The sequence below is a fragment of the Mobula hypostoma genome, chromosome 18, assembly GCF_963921235.1.
Source record: "Mobula hypostoma chromosome 18, sMobHyp1.1, whole genome shotgun sequence".
Classification (NCBI taxonomy): domain Eukaryota; kingdom Metazoa; phylum Chordata; class Chondrichthyes; order Myliobatiformes; family Myliobatidae; genus Mobula; species Mobula hypostoma.
The window spans coordinates 22,035,818-22,056,815 of NC_086114.1; the positions used below are offsets into that span (position 1 = coordinate 22,035,818).

A 20,998-nucleotide genomic window follows, 5' to 3' on the forward strand; every position below is an offset into this window, starting at 1 on the left:
TGGAGCTTAATTCTAAATTGGAACTCAGATTATTGAGGGTTGTTCCTTGTCCGTAGGTCACCATTGTGAAAAACGCTTTCTTGTATGCTTCATAGATTAGCTTTATTTGTCACACGTACACTGAAACATACAGTGAAATGCACTGTTTGCGAAAACAACCAACACAGTCCAAGGATGTGCTGGGGACAGCCCACAAGTGTCACCATACTTCCAGGCTAACATAGCGTACACATAACTTTGGAATATGGGAAGAAACTGGAGCACCTGGAGGAAACCCACACGACCATGGGGAGAACAGACAGAATCATTTCAGATAGTGGCGAGAATTGAACCCCCGTTCTTCTGATCACTGGTACTCTAAGACATAACGTTAACTTCCACCTATCCACCCAAACAATTAAATTGCCACGCAACACACACAAAATACTGGAGGAACTCAGCAGGCCGGACAGCATCTATGGAAAAGAGTGCAGTCAATGTTTTGGGCAGAGACCCTTCAGCAGGACCGGAGAAAAAAAAGATGAGTTCAGTTAAAAGGTGGAGGGACGGGAGGGAGAAACACAAGGTGATAGGTGAAACCCTGGAGCCAGGAGGGTTGTAGTAAAGAACTGGGAAGTTGATTGGTGAAAGATTGGGAATGGGAATGGGAAGTGGAAGTAAACTGGGTGGCCATTCCCATTCCAATCCAGTGGCCACGCATTTTAATTCCACTTCCCATTCCCATTCCCATATGCCTATACATGGCCTCCTCTACTTTCACAATGAGGCCACACTCAGGTTGGAGGAACAACACCTTATATTCCGTATGGGTAGCATCCAACCTGATGGCATCGATTTCTCGAACTTCCAGTAATGCCCCCAACCCCTTCACCATTACCCATTCCCTTTTCCCTCTCTCACCTCAATTCCTTGCCTGCCCATTGCCTCCCTCTGGTGTTCCTTCCCCCTTTTCTTTCTTCCATGACCTTCTGGCCTCTCCTATTGGACTCTTCCCTTCTCCAGCTTTGTATCTTTCACCAATCAACTTCCCAGCTCTTTACTTCATCCCTCCCCCTCCCAGTTTCACCTATCACCTTGTATTACTCCCTCCCCTCCCCCCCACCATTTAACTCTACTCCTCATCTTTTTTCCTCCTGTCCTGCTGAAGGGTCCCAACCCAAAACGTCAACTGTACTCATTTCCATAGATGCTGCCTGGTCTGCTGAGCTCTTCCAGCATTTTGTGTGTGTCCCTTGGATTTCCAGCATCTGCAGATTTTCTCTTGTTTGTAATTAAATTGCCACCATGAGATAGACTCATTGTATTCCTAATATGGTGAGAGTTTCTATAGGAGAAGGTAAAGCCCATGTCTGTTTAAAGTAATTCTACTGTGTTGGCTGTTTTGCAGGTCTCATTTGTGTTATCTCTTTTAGAATATAATTGCATACAAAATTATCTGGCAATATAGTTAAACGAGATTGCATTCTCTACCCATGAAATATTGCCAGACTACTTGAGAAATTATCTCAAATTCTGATTTCTTGAGACTGGAGAAATGTTGTTATCGCGGAGTGATAAATTTCCTGATTAAACCAAACAAAATTTCTCATTGCTTTCTGTGTTAATTGTTCGTGTCTGCCAATATTTAAGTTTCAAAATGCATGTTTCTCTTTCATACAGAGAACAATGAGAAGTAACATAAAGGCTTTCAAAAAAAAAGCTTGTTCCTCCTCACCTTTCTTGCCTACATCTCTCTGAACCAATTTTAGCACTAAAACAAGGTTCTCTGTTGCTGTGACTTTCATCTCAGTCTAGAATCAAAGCTCAAGAACTTTTTCCAGATGCTCAACAAACTGATGTTAAATTGATAAAGGGACGCAGTTGGCCTTCCAGTTATAATGAAATTCTGATGGTAAAGCTGTGGTGGTAATGGGGTGCTGCAGAAACTTGCTGATCATCTCAGTGTCCAGGGCAAGATCACCCAAACTAATAGTTACCCTCGATGAAATCAGGTTTCGGAAGTGCCTGAAATAAGGTGAAGCCAATGGAGTATTAAAAGTATGCCTGGACTGACACCTTTTGGGAACTGAAAAACTTAAGACTAGGTAGGGGGCCATTGTTATTTTGGAATATGAACTATCTAACAAGTCAAGGTGATGATTGGTGCTGATTTGGGTTGGGATATTTGGAGGAGTAAGAACACTCGGGAATATGGTGAAAGGGAAAAGATTTAACGCTTTACAATGCTACCTGTAAGATCTGGGTTCAATTCCCATTGCTGTCCTTGTACGTTCTCTCCATGACCACATGGGTTTCCTCTGGCTGCTCCAGTTTCTTCTTACATTCCAAAGACATACAGCTTAGGGTTAGTATGTTGTAGGATGCTATTTTGGTGCCAAAAGCATGGTAACACATGTGGGCACCCAGCAATCCTCGCCATGTACAATGCATTTCACTGTACGTTTCAATAAACATAACAAATAAGGCTAATCTTTAACTGTTTAATAAGTTAGGTGTCTCACTTTCAAAAAAAATAGCTAATAAGTCTTGACGAGGTAAACATTTGCTTCTGCTGTTAGTCTTTCAGCAAATGGAAGCTCTGCTGTGCACACTAATGTGTTAAAGCACTGAGACAAATGCACAGACCTGGGGCAAGCTTTACAGCCGTTAGATCCTAACTTTCTGTTCTCCCTCCTGTCTCTTGGAGAGGAAAAGCTGGACATTGAAAGAAGGGTTGACCAAAGTCAAAAGCACTTGAGCTAGTGTAGTGGCTGACACAACGCTTCACAGTACAGACGACCCAGAATCAATTCCTGCTACTGCCTGTAAGGAGGATGTACATTCTCCCGGTGACCACATGGATTTTGTCCGGGTTCCGGCCCGAAACGTTGACTGATCGTTTCCACGGATGCTGCCCGACCTGCTGAGTTCCTCCAGCGTGTTGTGAGTGTGGGTTTTGTCCGGGTTCTCTGGTTTCCTCCCACAGTCCAAAGGTGTACCAGTTGGTAGGCTAATCGGTCATTGTAAACTGTCCCATGATTAGGCTAGGGCTAAATCGGGCGGCTTGCTGGATGGCGTGACTCGAAGAGCTGGGAGGGCCTATTCCCTGCTGCATCTCAATAAATTTTTTAAAAATTAAAAACAAGTCTGTGATCATCCGGTGGTGGTAAATGCTGCTACTTTTGCTACTTTGTCGCTTGCTTTCCTATACTGACTGGTAACTCGTTTGCATGCAGGTTACAGCTGATCGCTGATGGATTAATGGAGCGGTTTATAGCCTCTGGGCTGATGGGGAAAGAATGGAACAAGGTGAAGCTCCATGCTACTTTGATGAATACACTTTTCAGAAGAGATCCAACAGGTACGTGCAGGATCCAGTGTAATGTCACTCTGTCTCAGTCACACACACAGATTGGGATTCAATTCCCGCCACTGCCTGCAAGGAGCTTGTATGTTCTCTCCGTGACTGCTTGTGTTTGCAAGGAGTTTGTATGTTCTGTCCGTGACTGTGCATGTTTGCAAGGAGTTTGTATGTTCTCTCCGTGACTGCATGTGTTTGCAAGGAGTTTATGTGTTCTCTCTGTGACTGCACGTGTTTGCAAGGAGTTTATATGTTCTCTCTGTGATTACGCGTGATTCTTCCGGGTGCTCCATTGCCTTCCCACATTCCAAAGACATACAGGTTAGGGTTAGTAAGTCGTGGGTCTGCTATGTTGTGTCCTGAAGCAAGCAACACTTGCAGCTGCCTCCAGCACATCCTCAAACTGGATTGGTCATTGATGCAAACAATGCATTTCACTGTATCTTTCTATGTTTCAATGTACATGTGACAAATAAAACCAATCTTCATGTTTTACACAGTGTGATAGATGCTGTGCTACCCACACAACTCTGTTTATAGTATACCAACTTAGAGTAATGTACTGCATATAGGCTTTGATATTTATTATCTTTTCTGAATTTTAGATTACTTAAGATGTTTCACGGGGCTTGCATTTCAGTTCCACCAATACCTGTAAAAGGAAAATGCAGGTTAATATTTCAACACAGGTTGTCTTCCACCTGAAATACTAACCTGACCTGAGGGTAGCAGACACCAACAGAATCAACAAACTCATTCGTAAGGCTAGTGATGTTGTGGGGATGGAACTGGACTCTCTCACGGTGGTGTCTGAAAAGAGGATGCTGTCCAAGTTGCATGCCATCTTGGACAATGTCTCCCATCCACTACATAATGTACTGGTTGGGCACAGGAGTACATTCAGCCAGAGACTCATTCCACCGAGATGCAACACAGAGCGTCATAGGAAGTCATTCCTGCCTGTGGCCATCAAACTTTACAACTCTCCCTTAGAGGGTCAGACACCCTGAGCCAATAGGCTGGTCCTGGACTTATTTCCTGGCATAATTTACATATTACTATTTAATTATTTATGGTTTTATATTGCTATATTTACACTCTATTCTTGGTTGGGGCAACTGTAACGAAAATCAATTTCCCTCGGGATCAGTAAAGTATGACTATGATTTTCCATGATTAGATGTTACCAGTACAGGAAGACTTTGAAAAGTGTTTATGATTTTATTTAAAAAAAACACCAGCCTAAGGTAACACTTCCTTTTGTTGATGCAGACCTTTGCACATATTTATCCACATCCTGCGTTGATTTTGTGTGCACTGTTACACCTATAAAAGTGTCCCTTCAGCAGCTTTTTCAGGAAGGCATGCAATTTTCTTTGATGATTTGCAAGAAAGGAGAAAAAAACTACAATGGAGTTATAAAAAATAAATTATGCAGATGGCAAAAAATGAATAAAAGACACAAATATAGAACAACAACCACAGAGTCCTTGTAACAGTCTAGGAATGTTCAGTTTAGTTCAGTTCAGTTCAATTTTGCATTGTGCTGTTCCATGGTGTTTCTTTGTTTTGTGACTGTCTATGGGAAGAAGAATCTCAGGGTTAAATACTGCACACATACTTTGATATAAATGTACTTTGAATCTTTGAAGGTTCATAGATTACTGAGGGTAAATGCTGGTCTGCCAGTTTGTTTCTGACCTGCAAGAAATTACTTAAATTTTCATGTAATTTCATCTGTTGAGTTTTTGATAGAGTTGGGGTGCTCCATCTCAGGTTCCTCAGAGCTACAATAAGCCTGAATGATGAGCTTGCAGATGAACAATGGTGAGGTGCCAGTGAATAAACCTCCCTCCTCACACGTGCTGACACCTACAGGAGGCAAGAAAAAAGCTGATAGAAAAAGACTAGCTGTGATACCGCGCTGTCTAAGTTCTACCCCTGGGGTGTTGACTAATGTGAGATCCAGTGTTAGTTCTGCGCAGGATGAATTAATTACCAAAGTGCACACATACACACATGGTCTGAGTGTAGTTTTTCATTGATTCTACTGTATTTCTTCGTTTTACTGCGAATGCCCACAGGAAAATGAATCACTGGGTGGTGCATGGTGATATATAGTTACTTCTCGATAATAAATTTACTTTGACTGTGAAGTTTCCTTTGAGACAGATGTTGATGATCCAGAAAGCCTGAATGAAATGGACCAATTCCTCAAGTTAAAAATGTCAATGACTAGGAAACATAAAGTATTTAGTAAAAGGATTAGAGGAGAGTTGAGGGAAGAAAAACTGTCCAAGAATGATGGGTTTGGAGCTCTGCCTGAAAGAAACAGAAACACTCATTGCATTTAAAAAGTAAATGGATGAGCTTTTGACGTGTCAGGAATAGAGAGTGAGAGTTGAAAAGCTCGATGAGTTCGATAGCGCTTTCTCAAGTGGCGTGAACAGATGAGCTTCTGCTGTGATCTATCTGCTGTAAACTGCTGTGATTCTGTGATAAAAATGCCTTTGTCATTCTAGTTTGGTGGCTGCAGTGAACTGCCAATAATGAAAACCTCTGTTGCTTTCAGTGGAAGAACGAAACAATACTGCCTCGGGGAAGCCGAATTTTCGTGAAAGGGAGTCATTCGATGCAAGGAATGTGTTAAAGGTCAGTCATAAGCATTAATTAGAAAAATGCATCTTGTCCTTTTGTGAACAGTGCTAGCTGAGTCAATGGCATATTGACTTAACTAGAATAGTGGTGCGTTGTATGGAGCAGAAAACATCTCCCATGATTCTTGGCCTATGACCCTGGACCCAGTGATGGCCCAGCAGATCCGTGCTGAATCTCTCCAGATATATCGGTTGGAGCACACACAGAATTATGATGCAAGACCTTGGGAGGAATACATCAGTCACTGACATACTTTCACCTCTCTCTCAAAAACATTTAAGGATTTTATTCCTATTCCAGGGGTTAGAGTTGCATTCCAGCCCTTAAGTATAGATTGAACTGAGGTTCCATCTTGTCTGTAAAACATCCAATGACACAGCACTGAAGAAAGCAGGAGAGCATTGTCTCCTGTCCTGACCAATGCTTAACCGATTAACAACACTAAACCAAGAGATATTGTTATCATTTATTGCCGTATTGGGACATTATTTCCTGCAGTATTGTTGTATACTTAGTACAATAGAGTCATAGAGAGATCTATGACTAGTCATACAGCACTAGATAGAAGCAGGCTGTTCAGCACACCCAGTCCGTGCAGCTTATTGTATCTCTCCACACCAATCCATTTCACCAGCATTTGATCCATAGCCTTCTATAACTTTGCAATGCAGGTGCTGCTTACCCCTGCAGCAGTGATCCTCTTTTAAAAGTACTTCTTTAGCTGTAGAATTCTCTGTGATGCTGTGAAGCATTGAAAGATTCTGTGCAATTGCAAGCCTTTGCAATATTGTATGTTAAGAATAATTGTATTTTGGAAGGGAATGTACTGACCAGTAAAGGCAGATAGATCCTGTAGGGCATTAGCTTGACTCTGCTGGTGGCATTCCCAGTAAATTGTGTACGTTAACTGCACAGTGGACTGATGTACAACTGAGAGAGTACATTGTCTGAAGTCCTTACTTACCAGTGAAATATCCAATATCTTAAAGCTTTATTAAAAAAGGGTAAGGGGATTCTAATGGCTGGCTTAAAACTCTAAAACAGCATCAGATTTCTTAACGGTCCATGAACCCATGAACACTATCTCACTATTTTGCACTATTTATTTTTATATATTTCTTATTGTAACTTGTTTTGTTTGTTTTGCTCTGTGTTACTGCTACAAAACAGCAAATTGTAAAAGATAAATCAGTGATAATAAACCCAGTTCTGAATGTGATGCTGCACACTGCTCTGTGGCAATCTGATGTGAATCCGTGCCCTCCGCTGGTACTCATGCAGAATGAATCCCTCTCAGCTTGGTTTGTTGGGCAGGTTAAGACAAGAGATGTAGCCACTCGCTACCAAGTTGTGGGGTTAAAGGCTGCTGAGTACTGATTAACATCTGTTCCATGTGTTGACCAGGATCCATGGTTTTTCATCATTTCTTGGAGATGATGACAGCTTATGTGTCACCCTTTCTTTGGCTAGCAAGGCCAGCAGTTACTGGCCACCCTCCCCTGGGCTACTTTCTTGAACCACTGCAACTGTGCTGCTGAAGGTATGTATCCAGTGCTGTTGGGTAGGTGTTACAGGATTTAGACCTAACAGCGATGAAGGAATGGCAATTATATTCACAAGTCAGGGTATTATATAGTGCAGGGAAGTGCATGGCCAAGCGTTTTGGTAGAAGGAATAAAAGTGTAGACTATTTTTTAAACCGGAAGTGAATTCAAAGGTGTAGGATACCTTAAAGGTTTGCTTGAAGGTTGAGTTGGTAGTAAGGAAGGCAAATGCAACGTTAGCATTCATATCCAGAGGACTAGAATTTTAAAACAAGGGTGAGGCTTTGGTCAGACCACATTTGGAGTATTATGAACAGTTTTGGGCCTCACATCTGAGAAAGGATGTGCAGGCACTGGGGTGGGACCAGAGAAGATTTACAAAAATGATCCCAGGTATTAACGGTTTAGTGTGTGAGGAGCATTTGATATCTCGGCCTGTACTCACTGGAGTACAAAACCAACAAAATCTGGAGGCAAAGCTTTAGGTTGATGTCCAGAGTGTGGCTTATCCAGAGGTAGAAGCCGGAAGGTCAAAAGCCAAAGGTAGAAGCTTAAAAGGTCATTAGTGTTGGAGGTCCATGCCAGTCCAGAACTCAAAGCCTGAAGGTAAAACCATGATCACCAGTGCTGGGGTGAAGTCCAAAGTTAGAGGCCCAAAGTGTGTGACCCTGAGAATCCAGAGACAAGAACTGGAGGAGGCCTTCTCTGGGGTGAAGACCTGTCTATCTGTGTGAGTGGGAGGGATGGGAAAGGGGCCTATTTTGCTGTTGTTACCTTGTTTTGTTGTTGTTTGTGTTGTTCTGCAAAACATTGTGGGCATACTACGTTGACGCTGGAATGTGTGGCAACACTTGTGGGCTGCCCCCAGCACATCCTTGGCTGTGCTGGTTGCCTATGCAAATGAGATATTTCGCTATATTATTTTGATGTACATGTGACAAATAAATCTGAGTTTAGAAGAATGAAGGGGGAATCTCATTGGAAACTACCAGATACTGAGTGGACATGGGGAGAGTCTAGAACCAGAGTCCTCAGCCTCAGAATACAAGAACAGTTGAGGTGGAAATTTTCTAGCCAGAGGGTGGTGAGTTGGTGGAATTCATTTTTCCAGGTGGCAATGGAGGCCAAGTCATTGGATGCATTCAAAGTGAAGGTTGATAAGTTCTTGATTAGTAAGGGCATCAAAGGTTACAGGGAAAAGGCAGAAGAATGAGGTGAGAGGGAAAATAAATAAATCATTTTATCGAATGTTGGAGCAGATTCAATAGGCTGAATGGCCTAATTCTCTTCCCATGTTTTATTTTCTTAACAGTTGCAACTTGAAAGGGAACCTACATATTGTGGCTTTGCTATATAACTGAAGACCTTGAGCGTATTGTTGGTAGGGATTGCAGGTTTGCAAGGTGCTGTTGAAGTAGCCTGGCTGCAAACTGCGGTGTATTTTGTGGGCGATACGTACTGCAGCCATTGTGCACCAGTGTGTTAGGGAAGGAATGTTTAAGTTGGTTGGTGAAGTACCAATCAAGCAGGCGACTTTGTCCAGGACAGAGTGAAACTTCTTGCACTTATTCATGAAGATGTCTTGTCAAACTCTTGGTTGTGCTTTGTAGATAATGGAAGTGCTTAGAGGAATCAGGAAGTGAGCCATTCACTACAGGATACTCAGCCCATGACCTACTTTCATAGTTACATTGTAACCCTAGCTGGGTTACTTGAGTTCTGGCCAGTGGAGATCTCCTGGTCCATGGTGGGACACAGAGCAATGGACTGTATTAATGACATTGAATGATGAGGTGACATTTCACCTGTGTATCTGTCAGGGTCAGATGTTGTATCCAGTACTCCCTGTGTGGCTTCCTCTACACTGGTGAGAGCCAACATAGACTGGGTTATCTTCACTCTGTCCTCTGCAAAAGGCAGGGTGTCCTGCTTCAATTCCAATTTCGCTCTGACTTCCCATTCTGACATGTCTGTCCATGGCCTCAGTTATTGCTAGGATGAGGCCAGACTCAGGTTGGAGGAGCAATGCCTTCTATTCCATCTGGATAGTCTCTAACCTGATGACATGAACATTGATTTCTCTAACTTCCTGTAACCTAAAACCCTCACTAATTTTTATAGATGCACCTTAGAAAGCGTTCTTCTAGGGTGCATCACAACCTGGTATGGAAGTTGTCCTGTCCAAGACCAGAAGAAGCTGCAGAAGATCGTGAACACAGCGCAGCACATCACACAAACCAATCTTCCGTCCTTGGACTCACTTTACACCGCACGCTGTCGGAGCCGTGCTGCCAGGATAATCAAGGACACCACCTACCCAGCCAACACATTTTTCGTCCCTCTTCCCTCCAGGAGAAAGCTCAGGAGCTAGAAGACTCGTACGGCCAGATTTGGGAACAGCTTCTTTCCAACTGTGATAAGACTGCTGAACGGATCCTGACCCGGATCTGGGCCGTACCCTCCAAATATCCGGACCTGCATCTCAGTTTTTTTGTACTACCTTACTTTCCATTTGGCTAATTTTTCTATTTATGATTTATAATTTAAATCTTTAATATTTACTATCGATTTGTAATCCAGGGAGTGGGAAGCGCAGAATCAAATATCGCTATGATGATTATACGTTCTAGTGTCAATTGTTTGGCAACAATAAAGTATAAAGTAAAAGTAAAGTAACCTTTCCTTCCTCCCACCTCTCTTTTTCCATTCCGCGTTCTGGTTACCACTTCTCACTTGCCCATTGACTCCCTCTGGTTTTCCTCCTGCCCTTCTTCCATAATCCACTGTCCTCTCCTATTATATCCCTTCTTCATCCCTCTTCCACCTATCCCCTCCCAGCCACCTACCTTCCCCCTGATCTCACCTATCACTGCTTGTACTCCTTCCCCTTCCCCCCACCTTATTCTGACCAGCCCCCTGCCTTTCCAGTCTTAATGAAGGGTCTCAGCCTGAAATATCGACTTCATTCCCTTCCATAGATGCTGCCTGACCTGCTGAATTCTTCCAGCATTTTGTGGGCGTTGCTCAAGAAATCCAGCAGCTGCAGAATCTCTTGCATGATGAGGATAGTTGGTTAGAGTCTCCCTTCTGGGAACTAGCCATAGTCCGGTAACACTCTTCCTTCCTACTCTTTCCCAGACTGGGCTTGAGGCAATAACCTGTTCTGATCTTCCATCATCTGTCAAGCAACGTTCCCAACTCCCCACTCTGAATTATCTGCCCTCTTTTATGTTCCTCTCTAAGTTTCCTTACCCCTTTCTTTCTTTACTCCCTGCAAATAAAGCGTTTCTCCCCTTGTCAAGTGCTTGGACATTTAATTACCCCAACCAATTTTCTCTCCAATTGGACAATAATTCAGATAAACCACTTTAATTTCATCAGATCACCTTAGTCTGATTTTTGTCTATTTGCTGCATCTGATGAAAGGAGCTATTACCAAGCTGAAGCTGTCTGTGAGGTAGCCGGTCCATTAAGTAGACCAGAATCAAAATCTGCTTTTCTGCCTGCCTACCTACTCTGTTTGAAGAACTGCTATAATTAGAAGCACACTGGGGTCCTTTGGAGGCTAATTGCTTTGAGGAAAATGTAATCTAGTTTAGAGCAAATGTATAAGTAATTTTCTTTTAGGTTCAATGTGAATGTGTTATGAACATCAGAGAAAGCAGCAGGATCACCTGGTTTCACTTTTTAATGTTTAGTTTTCAAGGTGGACGGAGACCCGTGACTGGAGGTGTTCTGCAGGGATTCACCCTGGTGCCTCTTCTATGAGTGGTATATGTAAATGACTTGGATGGAAACGTGGATGGGTGGATTAATAAATTCAGTAACGATACAATGATTGGTGGAATTGTGGATAGTGTGGAAGATTGTCAAAGGATACAGCAGGATAGAGATGATTGCGGATGTGGGCAAAGAAACAGCAGAAATGGCAGTTTAATCTGGCCGGGTATGACTTGTTGCACTTTGGGACATCAAATGTAAATTTATTGTATAGATAGATCTTGGAGTCCAGGTCCATAGCTCCCAGAAGATGGCCGCACAGTTTGATAGGGTGATAAGAAAAGGTGAATGCTTGCTTTAATTAGTCAAGGCATTGATTTTAAGGCTCGCCAAGTTACATTGCAGATTTCTGTTTAGGCTGTCTCTAGAGTAATAAATACCATTCTGGTCACCCCATTATGGGAAGAATGTGAAGGTTTTACAGAGTGTGCTAAAGAGGTTCACACTAGTTCCCTGAATTGGGGGAGAGGTTGGACAAACTTTTTATATTCTCTCGAGCAGTGACGGCTGAGGGGAGATCTGATAGAAGCAATCAATGCCATGGCTTCACTCCCTTTGTCCCTTTGCAACTCTAATTTCTGAATTTGCAACTCCCCCCCTCCAGTTTTGAAAATAGTGTACATCTTTATTCCTTCTACCAAAGTGCGTGATCATAAACTTCCCTGCACTGTATTCGATCTGCCACTTCCTCATAATGCCAGTTCCCCTAATCTGTCCAAGTTTTCTGCAGACTTCCTGCTTCTCCAACACTACCTACCCCTCCACTTATCATTGTATCATCAGCAAACTTGCCCTCAAAACCATCAATTCATCTGTTAACTAACAACATATAACATGAAAAGAAGCGGTCCCAACACCCAACCCTGCAGAACACCACTAGTCACTGGCAGCCAGGCAGAAATGCCCCCCTTTATTCCCACAGTTTGCCTTCTACTAATCAGCCAACCTTTTAATCCATTCTAGTATCATTGCTGTAATACCATAGATTTTTATCTTATTTAGCAGCCCCATGTGTGGCACTTTGTCAAAGGCATTCTGAAATTCCAATTAAGCATCCACTGACTCCTCCTTCCCTGACTCCAACAGTCACCTACACCCCCTCCCTCCCTCACTCCTCCCTCCTTCACTCCCTTCTCCCTCTCTTTCCCATTCTCTTCCTCTCTCTCCCGCTCTCCCTCTCTCCTGCTCTCCCTCTCTCCCCCACACCCTTTCCTCCCACTTTACCTTTTCCTCGTTTCCCTCCCACCTCTCTCCTTTCCCCCTCTCTTTCTGACTCTCTCTCTTTCCCTTTCCCCTCTCTTTCCCTTTCCCCCTCTCCCTCCCACTCCTCCCCCTTTCCCCTTCCTCCCAATTTCTCAAGCTCCCCCCCCTTTCTCCCTCTCATCAATTTCACAATATCTTGAACTGTTCAATAAAATTATCTGTTAACCTTCTAAGTAGGTAACCGGTATTATTTTCTGGTCATGCAAGACAAATATTCTCCACCATGCCTCCGATTAGCGGAAGAGTGAATACTTTTTCTTCTAATGAAGACAAACATGTACTACAGCAATAAAATTGCTGTGGTTGGAGAACAAATTGACCTCCAAGCTGTGTGAAGAAGACTTCTGGCTTTTTATTTGCACTGCTCTGTAGGTGGTCGAATACTGTCTCTGTGGGATGTGTGGCAATTGGCTTTGAATGTGTTCAGGCACCACAGCTCTGCAGTCTCAAATTGACCTTGAGTTTAAATGATACTCAGTTGAAATAGCAGCTAAAGTCGAGTTCACCTCTTTCTGTTTCTGTTGTAGATTGCATTAAACTGTGTTTTGTTATTTTTTTTATAAAAAAGCCCTCTATCAGTCCCATTAAACTTGTGGGACAGAAGTACAGAATTAAATTAGGAAGCTTGTGTCATGATACTCTTATGGAGAAAAGCCACAGGATGCAAACATTTCCACTGACAGTGTAAAGACAAAACAATATTTTGGAATTACATACCAGTCCCTGCGGTCTCCATTTGTCCAGACACATGTCCAGTTATCTCTTTCTGAAACCCCTGTAATCTTTGGATGGGCAGCATAGTTAGAGTAACTCTATTACGGTGCCAGCCACCCGGATTCAGTTCTGTCACTGTCTGTTAGGGGTTTATACATTCTCCCCGTGACCGCGTGGGTTTCCTCCCACGTTTCAAAGTACAAGTTAGTAGGTTAATTGGTCACATTGGGTGGCGTGGGCTCACTGAGCCAGAAGGACCACTTACCGTACTGTATCTGTAAACAATACAAATAACTAATCTCTTATTGTACTACCAAATTCCACATTTTAATTCACATCACTTGATATTTGAGCTCCAGAAGTTTTCATCATCAAACATTCCTTTTCCAAAGGGATTGCCCCGTAGGATAAAATCTGGATTCACCTACGCTCTGCTCAAAATGTGCCTTATTTATTATTACGTGGAATATACAGCATAGAAATGAGCCACTCAAGCCCCTGGTCTGTAATCCACATGGGTCACTTCTGGCACCGTTTAACTTTAACAAAGTTATCCATGTATCTTTACTGCTCAGTTCAACCACCCCCTACGACAGTGAGGTTTACTCTCCAAGTGCTCGTTAGATAATAGCCCCTATTGGACTATTACTGTATTACAGTTACTGTTTTTTGTCTTGTTTATGACCCCTTAGCTTTGGATACCTCACTGTGAGAACTATGTCGATCCTCATCCAACTCTTTCATAATTATAATTTTAAATAAAGTAATGAGGATTTTTGTAATCCACGAGGTAACCAGTAGATTAGTGCATTTACCTTGGTATTCTCCCTCACTTTCTGTTGCAGGGAGAGAAACAGCAATTAACTGCTGCTCCTTCATGGGATGTTAAGTTTAAACTGCATTGTACATTGGTATGAGGGTTAATGAGAGGAAGTGAGAGAATGGGATTGGAAAGAAATCAATCATGATTGCAAGGCAGAGCAGACTTGATGGGCCAAACGGCCTTATTCTGCTCCAGATCTTACAGACATTGCATAGTGAGGTATGCCAACGTAACAGGCACCTCCAACAAAAGGTGGAAGAACCAGCTCCCTTGTAGGTAAAATACTAACATCTTCCTTTCCTTTACAGAAATTTGAAGACTACTTATTTGGTGAAGTGGAGCTGAACATGGTCCATGTCTCCCAGAGGTTCTCAGCTGACAATTCTGGCTTCTATTCGTCTTCTGCCTCCATCAGCTTTTCTTAAGAGTGGTGGAATTGTTGAGCCCTGACAGTTTTGACAGGATGCGTGCAAGATCAATCAACCCCCTCACCCAAGCCGAAAGAGAATGACAATAGATCAGCCTTGCTGCTGAACTTGGAAACCACGGCAGACCAGACTGACCTGGTGTTCGATAGCAAATGAACCAGGGTTTCAATAGGAACCATTTAACCACCTTTTTCTGAAAAAAGAACTGAATTGTTGGGACTTTTTATGGTCTCAAGATAAAATGCTGATATTGAAAAATGGAGTATTCTTTTATTTGTCAGAATCGGGTACTACCAAGTCTAGGGTTTCAGAGTCAGGTGCTAAATAAAATTCCATGTTTTCTTTTACCTCAGTGTTGTTCCTCAGCAGGTAATGTCCTTTTGTGCCAGTTTTTCCTTCTCCATGCCAATTATCCAGTGCTGGGTGATTGCCATTTTGGGCAGATTGCCATCTTTCATTCTGACATACACTGCCACAGACTGCTGATGTGTGTTCTGCAAATGACCCATGGGATCAGTAGGCAGAGGAGACTCTTAATTCCATTGGCACTCCAGACCCAGAATCGAGAGATCAGCGTGCTCTGGCCTACCCTTCGATTACTAGGAATGTCTCAGTCTGTCAGACAGTTTCAGGGATTATTTGGTTGCAACATGTTGTGGTGAGTTAATAGTAGAACAGAGCAGATTTATGGATCATATAACAAATATGAAGCTTGATGTGTCCAGGAATTCCCTGCAGAATATTGTCTGTTTGGATTGACTTTTCTTTGCAACAGGCACAGATGAAAATCCAGGATTAAATGCAGGATGGAGCCACTTCAAACTTGCAGAGTGATACAGCCCAGGAACCCATTCAGCCCATCAGGTTTGTGACTGCTCCTCAGCGAGCTGTCAAGAGAGTTATATACGCACAGAAGTGGGCCGTTTGGCTGCACTCACCGTGTCAATCAAGTTGCCTAACTGAGTTAGTCCCATTTATATGAGTTTGGCCTTAAAGCTTTCCTATCCATGTCTTCTAAATGTGGTAAATGTGCCCACCTCTACCAATTCCTCTCGCAGGTTGTTCCATATTCAGCACACATCAAAATTCTGTGAAAATGTTGCTCCTCAGATCCCTTTTGAATCTTTCCCTTCTCACTCTAACTCTATGCCTCCTAATCTTGAATTCTCAGCCATATACAGGAATGATGTTACACAATGAGTCCAATGGACTGAGTATGAATCTAGCTTCCCATCCAGGGATCGATGGTGATGAACCTCTGAGCACCATATAGGAATTTAGTGCGGCAACATCTTCAACTTTTAAATCCAAATTTCTGACTTGGGCTGAAAATGCTACCAGTCTTAGTGGATTCATTTAAGATTTATTCACCGAGGAGAATTTGCTTTTAAAATAGCTCTTTCTAAACCATCCTTACTCATGACTCAACCATCTTGCTTTCCACTGGTGAGTTCCGGGAAATCTATCGAATTGTGAACACTCCATTAAATTGTATTTTAAAAAGTTAATATTATTGCAACTGATGGATTAACATATGAAGTTGGCAACTCGTTCCTCCTGAGCTTCACACACTGCTGAACACTGGAATTAAATCCAGAAGTCAGTGAGTAGGAACCAACTTCCTCACGTTCAGTCAATTTCTCTAGTTTTAACTTCCTTTCCTTACATTAAAGTGCGACTCTTTCTTCTCTTTATGCTATTTTAAGAAAGTGGCAGTGTGCAGGGACGCAGCGACTTCTCCAGCTCCTACCGAAGGGTTTCGGCCCGAAACATCAACTGTACTTTTTTCCATAGGTGCTGCCTGGCCTGCTGAGTTCCTCCAGCATTGTGTGTGTGTTGCTCAGATTTCCAGCATCTGCAGATTTTCTCTTGTTTGTTCCCAATAATGGTGTTAGCTTTAAATTCTTAGATAGTGTTTTAAAGTTTCTAGTCGGGGATTTCAATCAACCAAAGCTCCATGAATACAGCACCACTGAACTCCTAGACAAAGTTACTTTTAAACTGCCGTTAGCAGTATTAGCAGCAGACTAGAGGTTCCATGGACACCAGACCTGGCGATAGTGGTTAGCCGAGGAATCTGCAGGCACAGGTGGTGTGAGAGGAAACAGAAAAGTGGCAAGAGAGCTGGGGCACTAGCTCAGCTGAGAGCTAAATCAACCAGACCGGTGGTACCATTACTTTTCCTGGCGAACGTCCACTTGCTAGATAATAAAATGGACTCACTGAGCCTGAGAAGGAACACAGAAAGAAATGAGGACATGTTGCATTCTGGTTTTCACCAAACTGTTGTTAAACAGCAACATACCCAAGTTGACATTTCAACTCAATGGGATGACTGTGTTCTGAGGAGACAGAAACTCCCCGTCAGGGAAATCCTAAGGAGGTGGAATCTGTGTGTACATTAACAAAGATTGGTGTGCAAACTTATCTATAATTAACAGTCACTGTTCTGGGCAATTGAATATCTTACAATTAAATGCCGACCACATTTCCTGCTCTGGGAGTTTACTGTTGTGCTCATCACCACTGTCTCTATCCCCCTGAGCGTGAACATCAAGGTCACACTTGGAGAGCTTTCGAGTATCATCAGCTCTCTCCAAAACAAGCATCTGGACGGTCTCTTCATAAATGCAGGAGACTTCAAACAGGTTGACTTGCAGGACATTTTACCCAAATTGCAACAGCATGTCACCATGGCCACTAGGGGAACAAACAGACTCAACCATGTTTATACAGACACACATAGTATTTACAAAACCATCCCATGTCTTCAACTTGGCTTCTCTCTGACCACATCTCCATAATGTTAATCCCAGCATACTGACTGCTGTTCAAAATGGAGAAACCAGTCAAGAAGATCATCACTGTGTGGCATAATGAGGCAATCTCTATGCTTCAGGACTGTTTTGAACAGACTAACTGGCAGATGTTCACAAATGGAGAAGAGATAGACCTTGAGGAATATGCCTCATCTGTCATCAGCCACATCAGTAAGTGTGTAGATGATGTTGGAACCTTAAGAACGGTCATCTCATGGCCCAGTCAGAAGCCCGAGGTGAACACTGAGGCGCACAATGTACTAAAGGGAGTGCACCTACTAAAGAAGCTACCTTCAAGTCTGGTGGCAGAACAGCTCTCAGAGCAGCCAGAAAAAAAGGTCATCTTAGGCATTAAGAGGGCAAAGACCGAATAGACTCAAAAAATTCTGCTAACAATCCCCGGCGTATGTGGCTGGGTGCTGAGGACGTTACTGACAACGCAAGGAAAGACAGCATTATCTGTACCGGTGACACCTCCATTCTTGATGCTCTAAACAACTTTTATGCACATTTCAAGGCATGCAACAGAGCGCTGGCCACATCCCGAGTGAGCAGCCACCATCTGTAACAGCAACAGATGTGAGAAGGACTCTGCAGAGAGTCAACCCCCCTGCCAGACGACATCCCAGGCTGAGAACTCAGATTGTGCACACCAGCTCATTGATATCTTCAACACATCACTCACCCAGGCTGCTGTTCCCACATGTTTCAAATCAGCCACCATCATCCCTGTTCCAAAGAACTCCACACCTTCAGAATTTAACGCCTCCTGCCCAATGGCAGTGATGCCAATCATCATGAAGTGCTTTGAAGAACTGATAAGGACACATATCAAAAACTTCATTCTTGCCACATTGGACACTCACCAAGACGCTTACCGACAGAGCTACTCTGTGACAGATGCAGTAGCACAGCATCTGTCATGCACCGGGCCCTGACACACCTAAAAAACAAGGACACTTCTGTCAGCAAGCTGTTTCTGGATTTCAGTTCAGCATTCAACACAATTATCCCTCAGACCTTGGTGAACAAACTCCTGCTCCTCGGTCTAAACACACCACTGTACAACTGGGTGTTGGATTTCCCAACAAATAGACCTCAGATAGTCAGGATACACAACTGCTCCTCTCTCCCCATCATCCTTAATGCAGTTGCCCCACGACCCCTCCCTCCCAGGCTGTCTGCTAAGCCCATTGCTGTACACTTTGCTCACACGTGACTGCATGGATGAACACCCAAGCAATCATATCATCAGGTTCACTGATGACACGACAGTGGTGGGGCCCTTTACCAATGATGATCAGACAGCTTACAAAGAGGAGGTGGAAGCTCGAAGCCTCGTGCCATGCAGATAACCTCTTCCTCATGTCAACAAGAGATGGTTATCGACTTCAGGAGAACTTGCACCACTCTTAGTCCTCTTTACATCAAGAAACTATCAAAGACACATATGCAGAAAGGTGGCTGAAAAGGGCCAGTAACATCATGAAGGATCCCACCCACCTTACTAGTGAGACTGTTCCACTCCCATCAGGGAGGAGGCTACATACCATCACCAGTCTCAGAAACAGTTACTTTCAGCGAGCAGTAAGGCTGATCAACACCCCCACCCTCTAGAACCCCAAACAGCATTAGTTTATCATTTTCTGTCATTTACCTGATGTACAGACACTCCTGTACTGAGCAGCACTTTATGGACATACAATCAATGTATATAAGCTACCCTATGCATTTATATTTATTGTGGGTTTTTAATATTATTATTGTGTTTGTGTTTTTCCATCAGAATCCGAGTAACAATTATTTTGATCTCCTTTGCACAATTGTACTGGGTATGACATTAAACAATCCTGAATCTTGATTTAGGCAGACCACTGTTTGGCAGTAAAGTGCTGAGAGCAGAATCACTTAAAGGAACTCGGCACATCAGCTAGCGTAACACAGCCTTAGCAACCAGGTTCAATTCCACCAACGTATGAAGTTTGTATGTTCTCCCCGTGACCACGCGGGGTTTCCTCCAGATGTTCCAGCTTCCTCCCACGTTCCAAAGGTGTACGGGTTAGTGGGTTAATTGGAACTACTAACTAGGCAATGTGGCCCTGTTAAGCCGGAGGGGCCTGTTACTGTGCTGTATCTCTAAATAGAAATAAATAAAACATCACTGATTTGAACACAGTACAGCACCTTGTCTTTCCGCTTTCATCTCATCATCATTTCTCCTGTTTCTTTTTGGAAGGACCGCAACTGTCAGATTGCATTCAGTTGGGGCCACTTAACTTCAGGAAGGGTATGAATGTCCCAGAAAAGGTAGAGGAAAGATTCCAGCCATAAGGAAAAGTTTCAAGGATGAGGGTTTTCAGGTACAAGGTTAAAATGGAGAGGTCCAGTTGTTTGGAAGACAATCTGCTGTGAATAAGTTTTTCATTGCACCTGTGCATGCATATGACAATAAACTTGACTTTGGCTTTCTCTTGGGACAAAGATCGAGACTGCTCAAGGAGAAAAACAGTAAGCAGCTGGAATTACACAGTGGGTGAGGCAGCATCTGTGCAGGCAGAGGGGATGATGGATTGTTCTCATCAAGACCCTACATCAGGACAGAGTAGAGGGATGTCAGCCAGTGTAAGAAATGAGGGGGTAGGGTGAGGCAGAGGCTGGTAGATGATCGGTGGAACTGGATTGGCGGGGCAGGAAATGATGGGCGGATGAGCCCAAGTTGGGGGGGGGGGGAAGGTAAAGGCAGAGGCTGATGGGTGATATGTGGAACCTGAGAAGGGGCCGATGGGCGATGGAAGTATTAGGATTGGGGATAGGGAGAAAACAGACAGATATGTACGTAGGTGAAGGGTGATGAGTGTAGGTAATGTGGCAGGGAGTGGAATGGAAATGGTGAACCCGGGATGAACTGCTGGGAAAAGGAAAGGAACACAGGGGAAGTGGGTTATCTGGAACTGGGAAACAGTGTTCATTGGGAGAGATGTTTCCATTAAGACAAGGTTCAAGAACATGGTCAGAGGAAGGTACAATAGTATCACTAAGAAGCACTTGGATAGGTATATGAAGGGGGAGCCTGGAGGGATATGGGCCAAAGCAAGTTGAGACTAGTTAGATGGAGGTGGTCAGCATGGACTCATTGAGCCTGTATTGGTGCTGTAATCGTCTATGACTCTAAGGCAGAGGAAACTACCTCCAGTTTAGGCAGACTTACCAAGCTGCTGTCGGAAGCAATGAGGCAGCTGGAAACAGCTGGAGGAAGCTTCTTTATCTTAAATGCTCCAGTGGCTTTGCAGCAACGTGTGTCTTAATGATGCGTTAGAATTGCAAAGTGCAGTACGAATTGCCTCCACAACAGTGCATCAGATGCCTGGTACCCCAGCAGCGCTAGAAGCCAGAATGACCCATGCAGTCGTGATGCTCAACCTGGTGTCTAGCCAAGAAACCTGTCTCATTCCAAAAAAAAAGCAACAAATTGGATTCATACAGCAACTTCAACACAGCTATGCTTCCCAGGATACTTTGGAAGAATATTATCACAACAAAAGAGATAGGATTTGGGAGAAGGTTTTAAAAGTGCAGAGGTAGTGAGACGGAGGGGCTTAGGGAGGCAATTCCAGATATTAGGGCAGTCA

General features: G+C 43.4%; 1 protein-coding gene across 4 annotated transcripts in view; it reads left to right on the forward strand.

Annotated features, from left to right (window-relative positions):
* The window catches only part of ascc1 (activating signal cointegrator 1 complex subunit 1), a 90,675-nt gene extending 71,140 nt beyond the window's left edge, over positions 1-19,535 (forward strand). For all 4 annotated transcript variants that reach the window (XM_063070569.1, XM_063070571.1, XM_063070570.1 and 1 more), the window contains exons 8-10: positions 3,216-3,340; positions 5,913-5,992; positions 14,431-19,535. In XM_063070569.1, the coding sequence (XP_062926639.1) occupies positions 3,216-3,340; positions 5,913-5,992; positions 14,431-14,547 (322 nt within the window). In that variant the 3' untranslated portion in view covers positions 14,548-19,535. The remainder of the gene's footprint in view (positions 1-3,215; positions 3,341-5,912; positions 5,993-14,430) is intronic.
* The last annotated feature ends 1,463 nt before the right edge of the window (positions 19,536-20,998 follow it).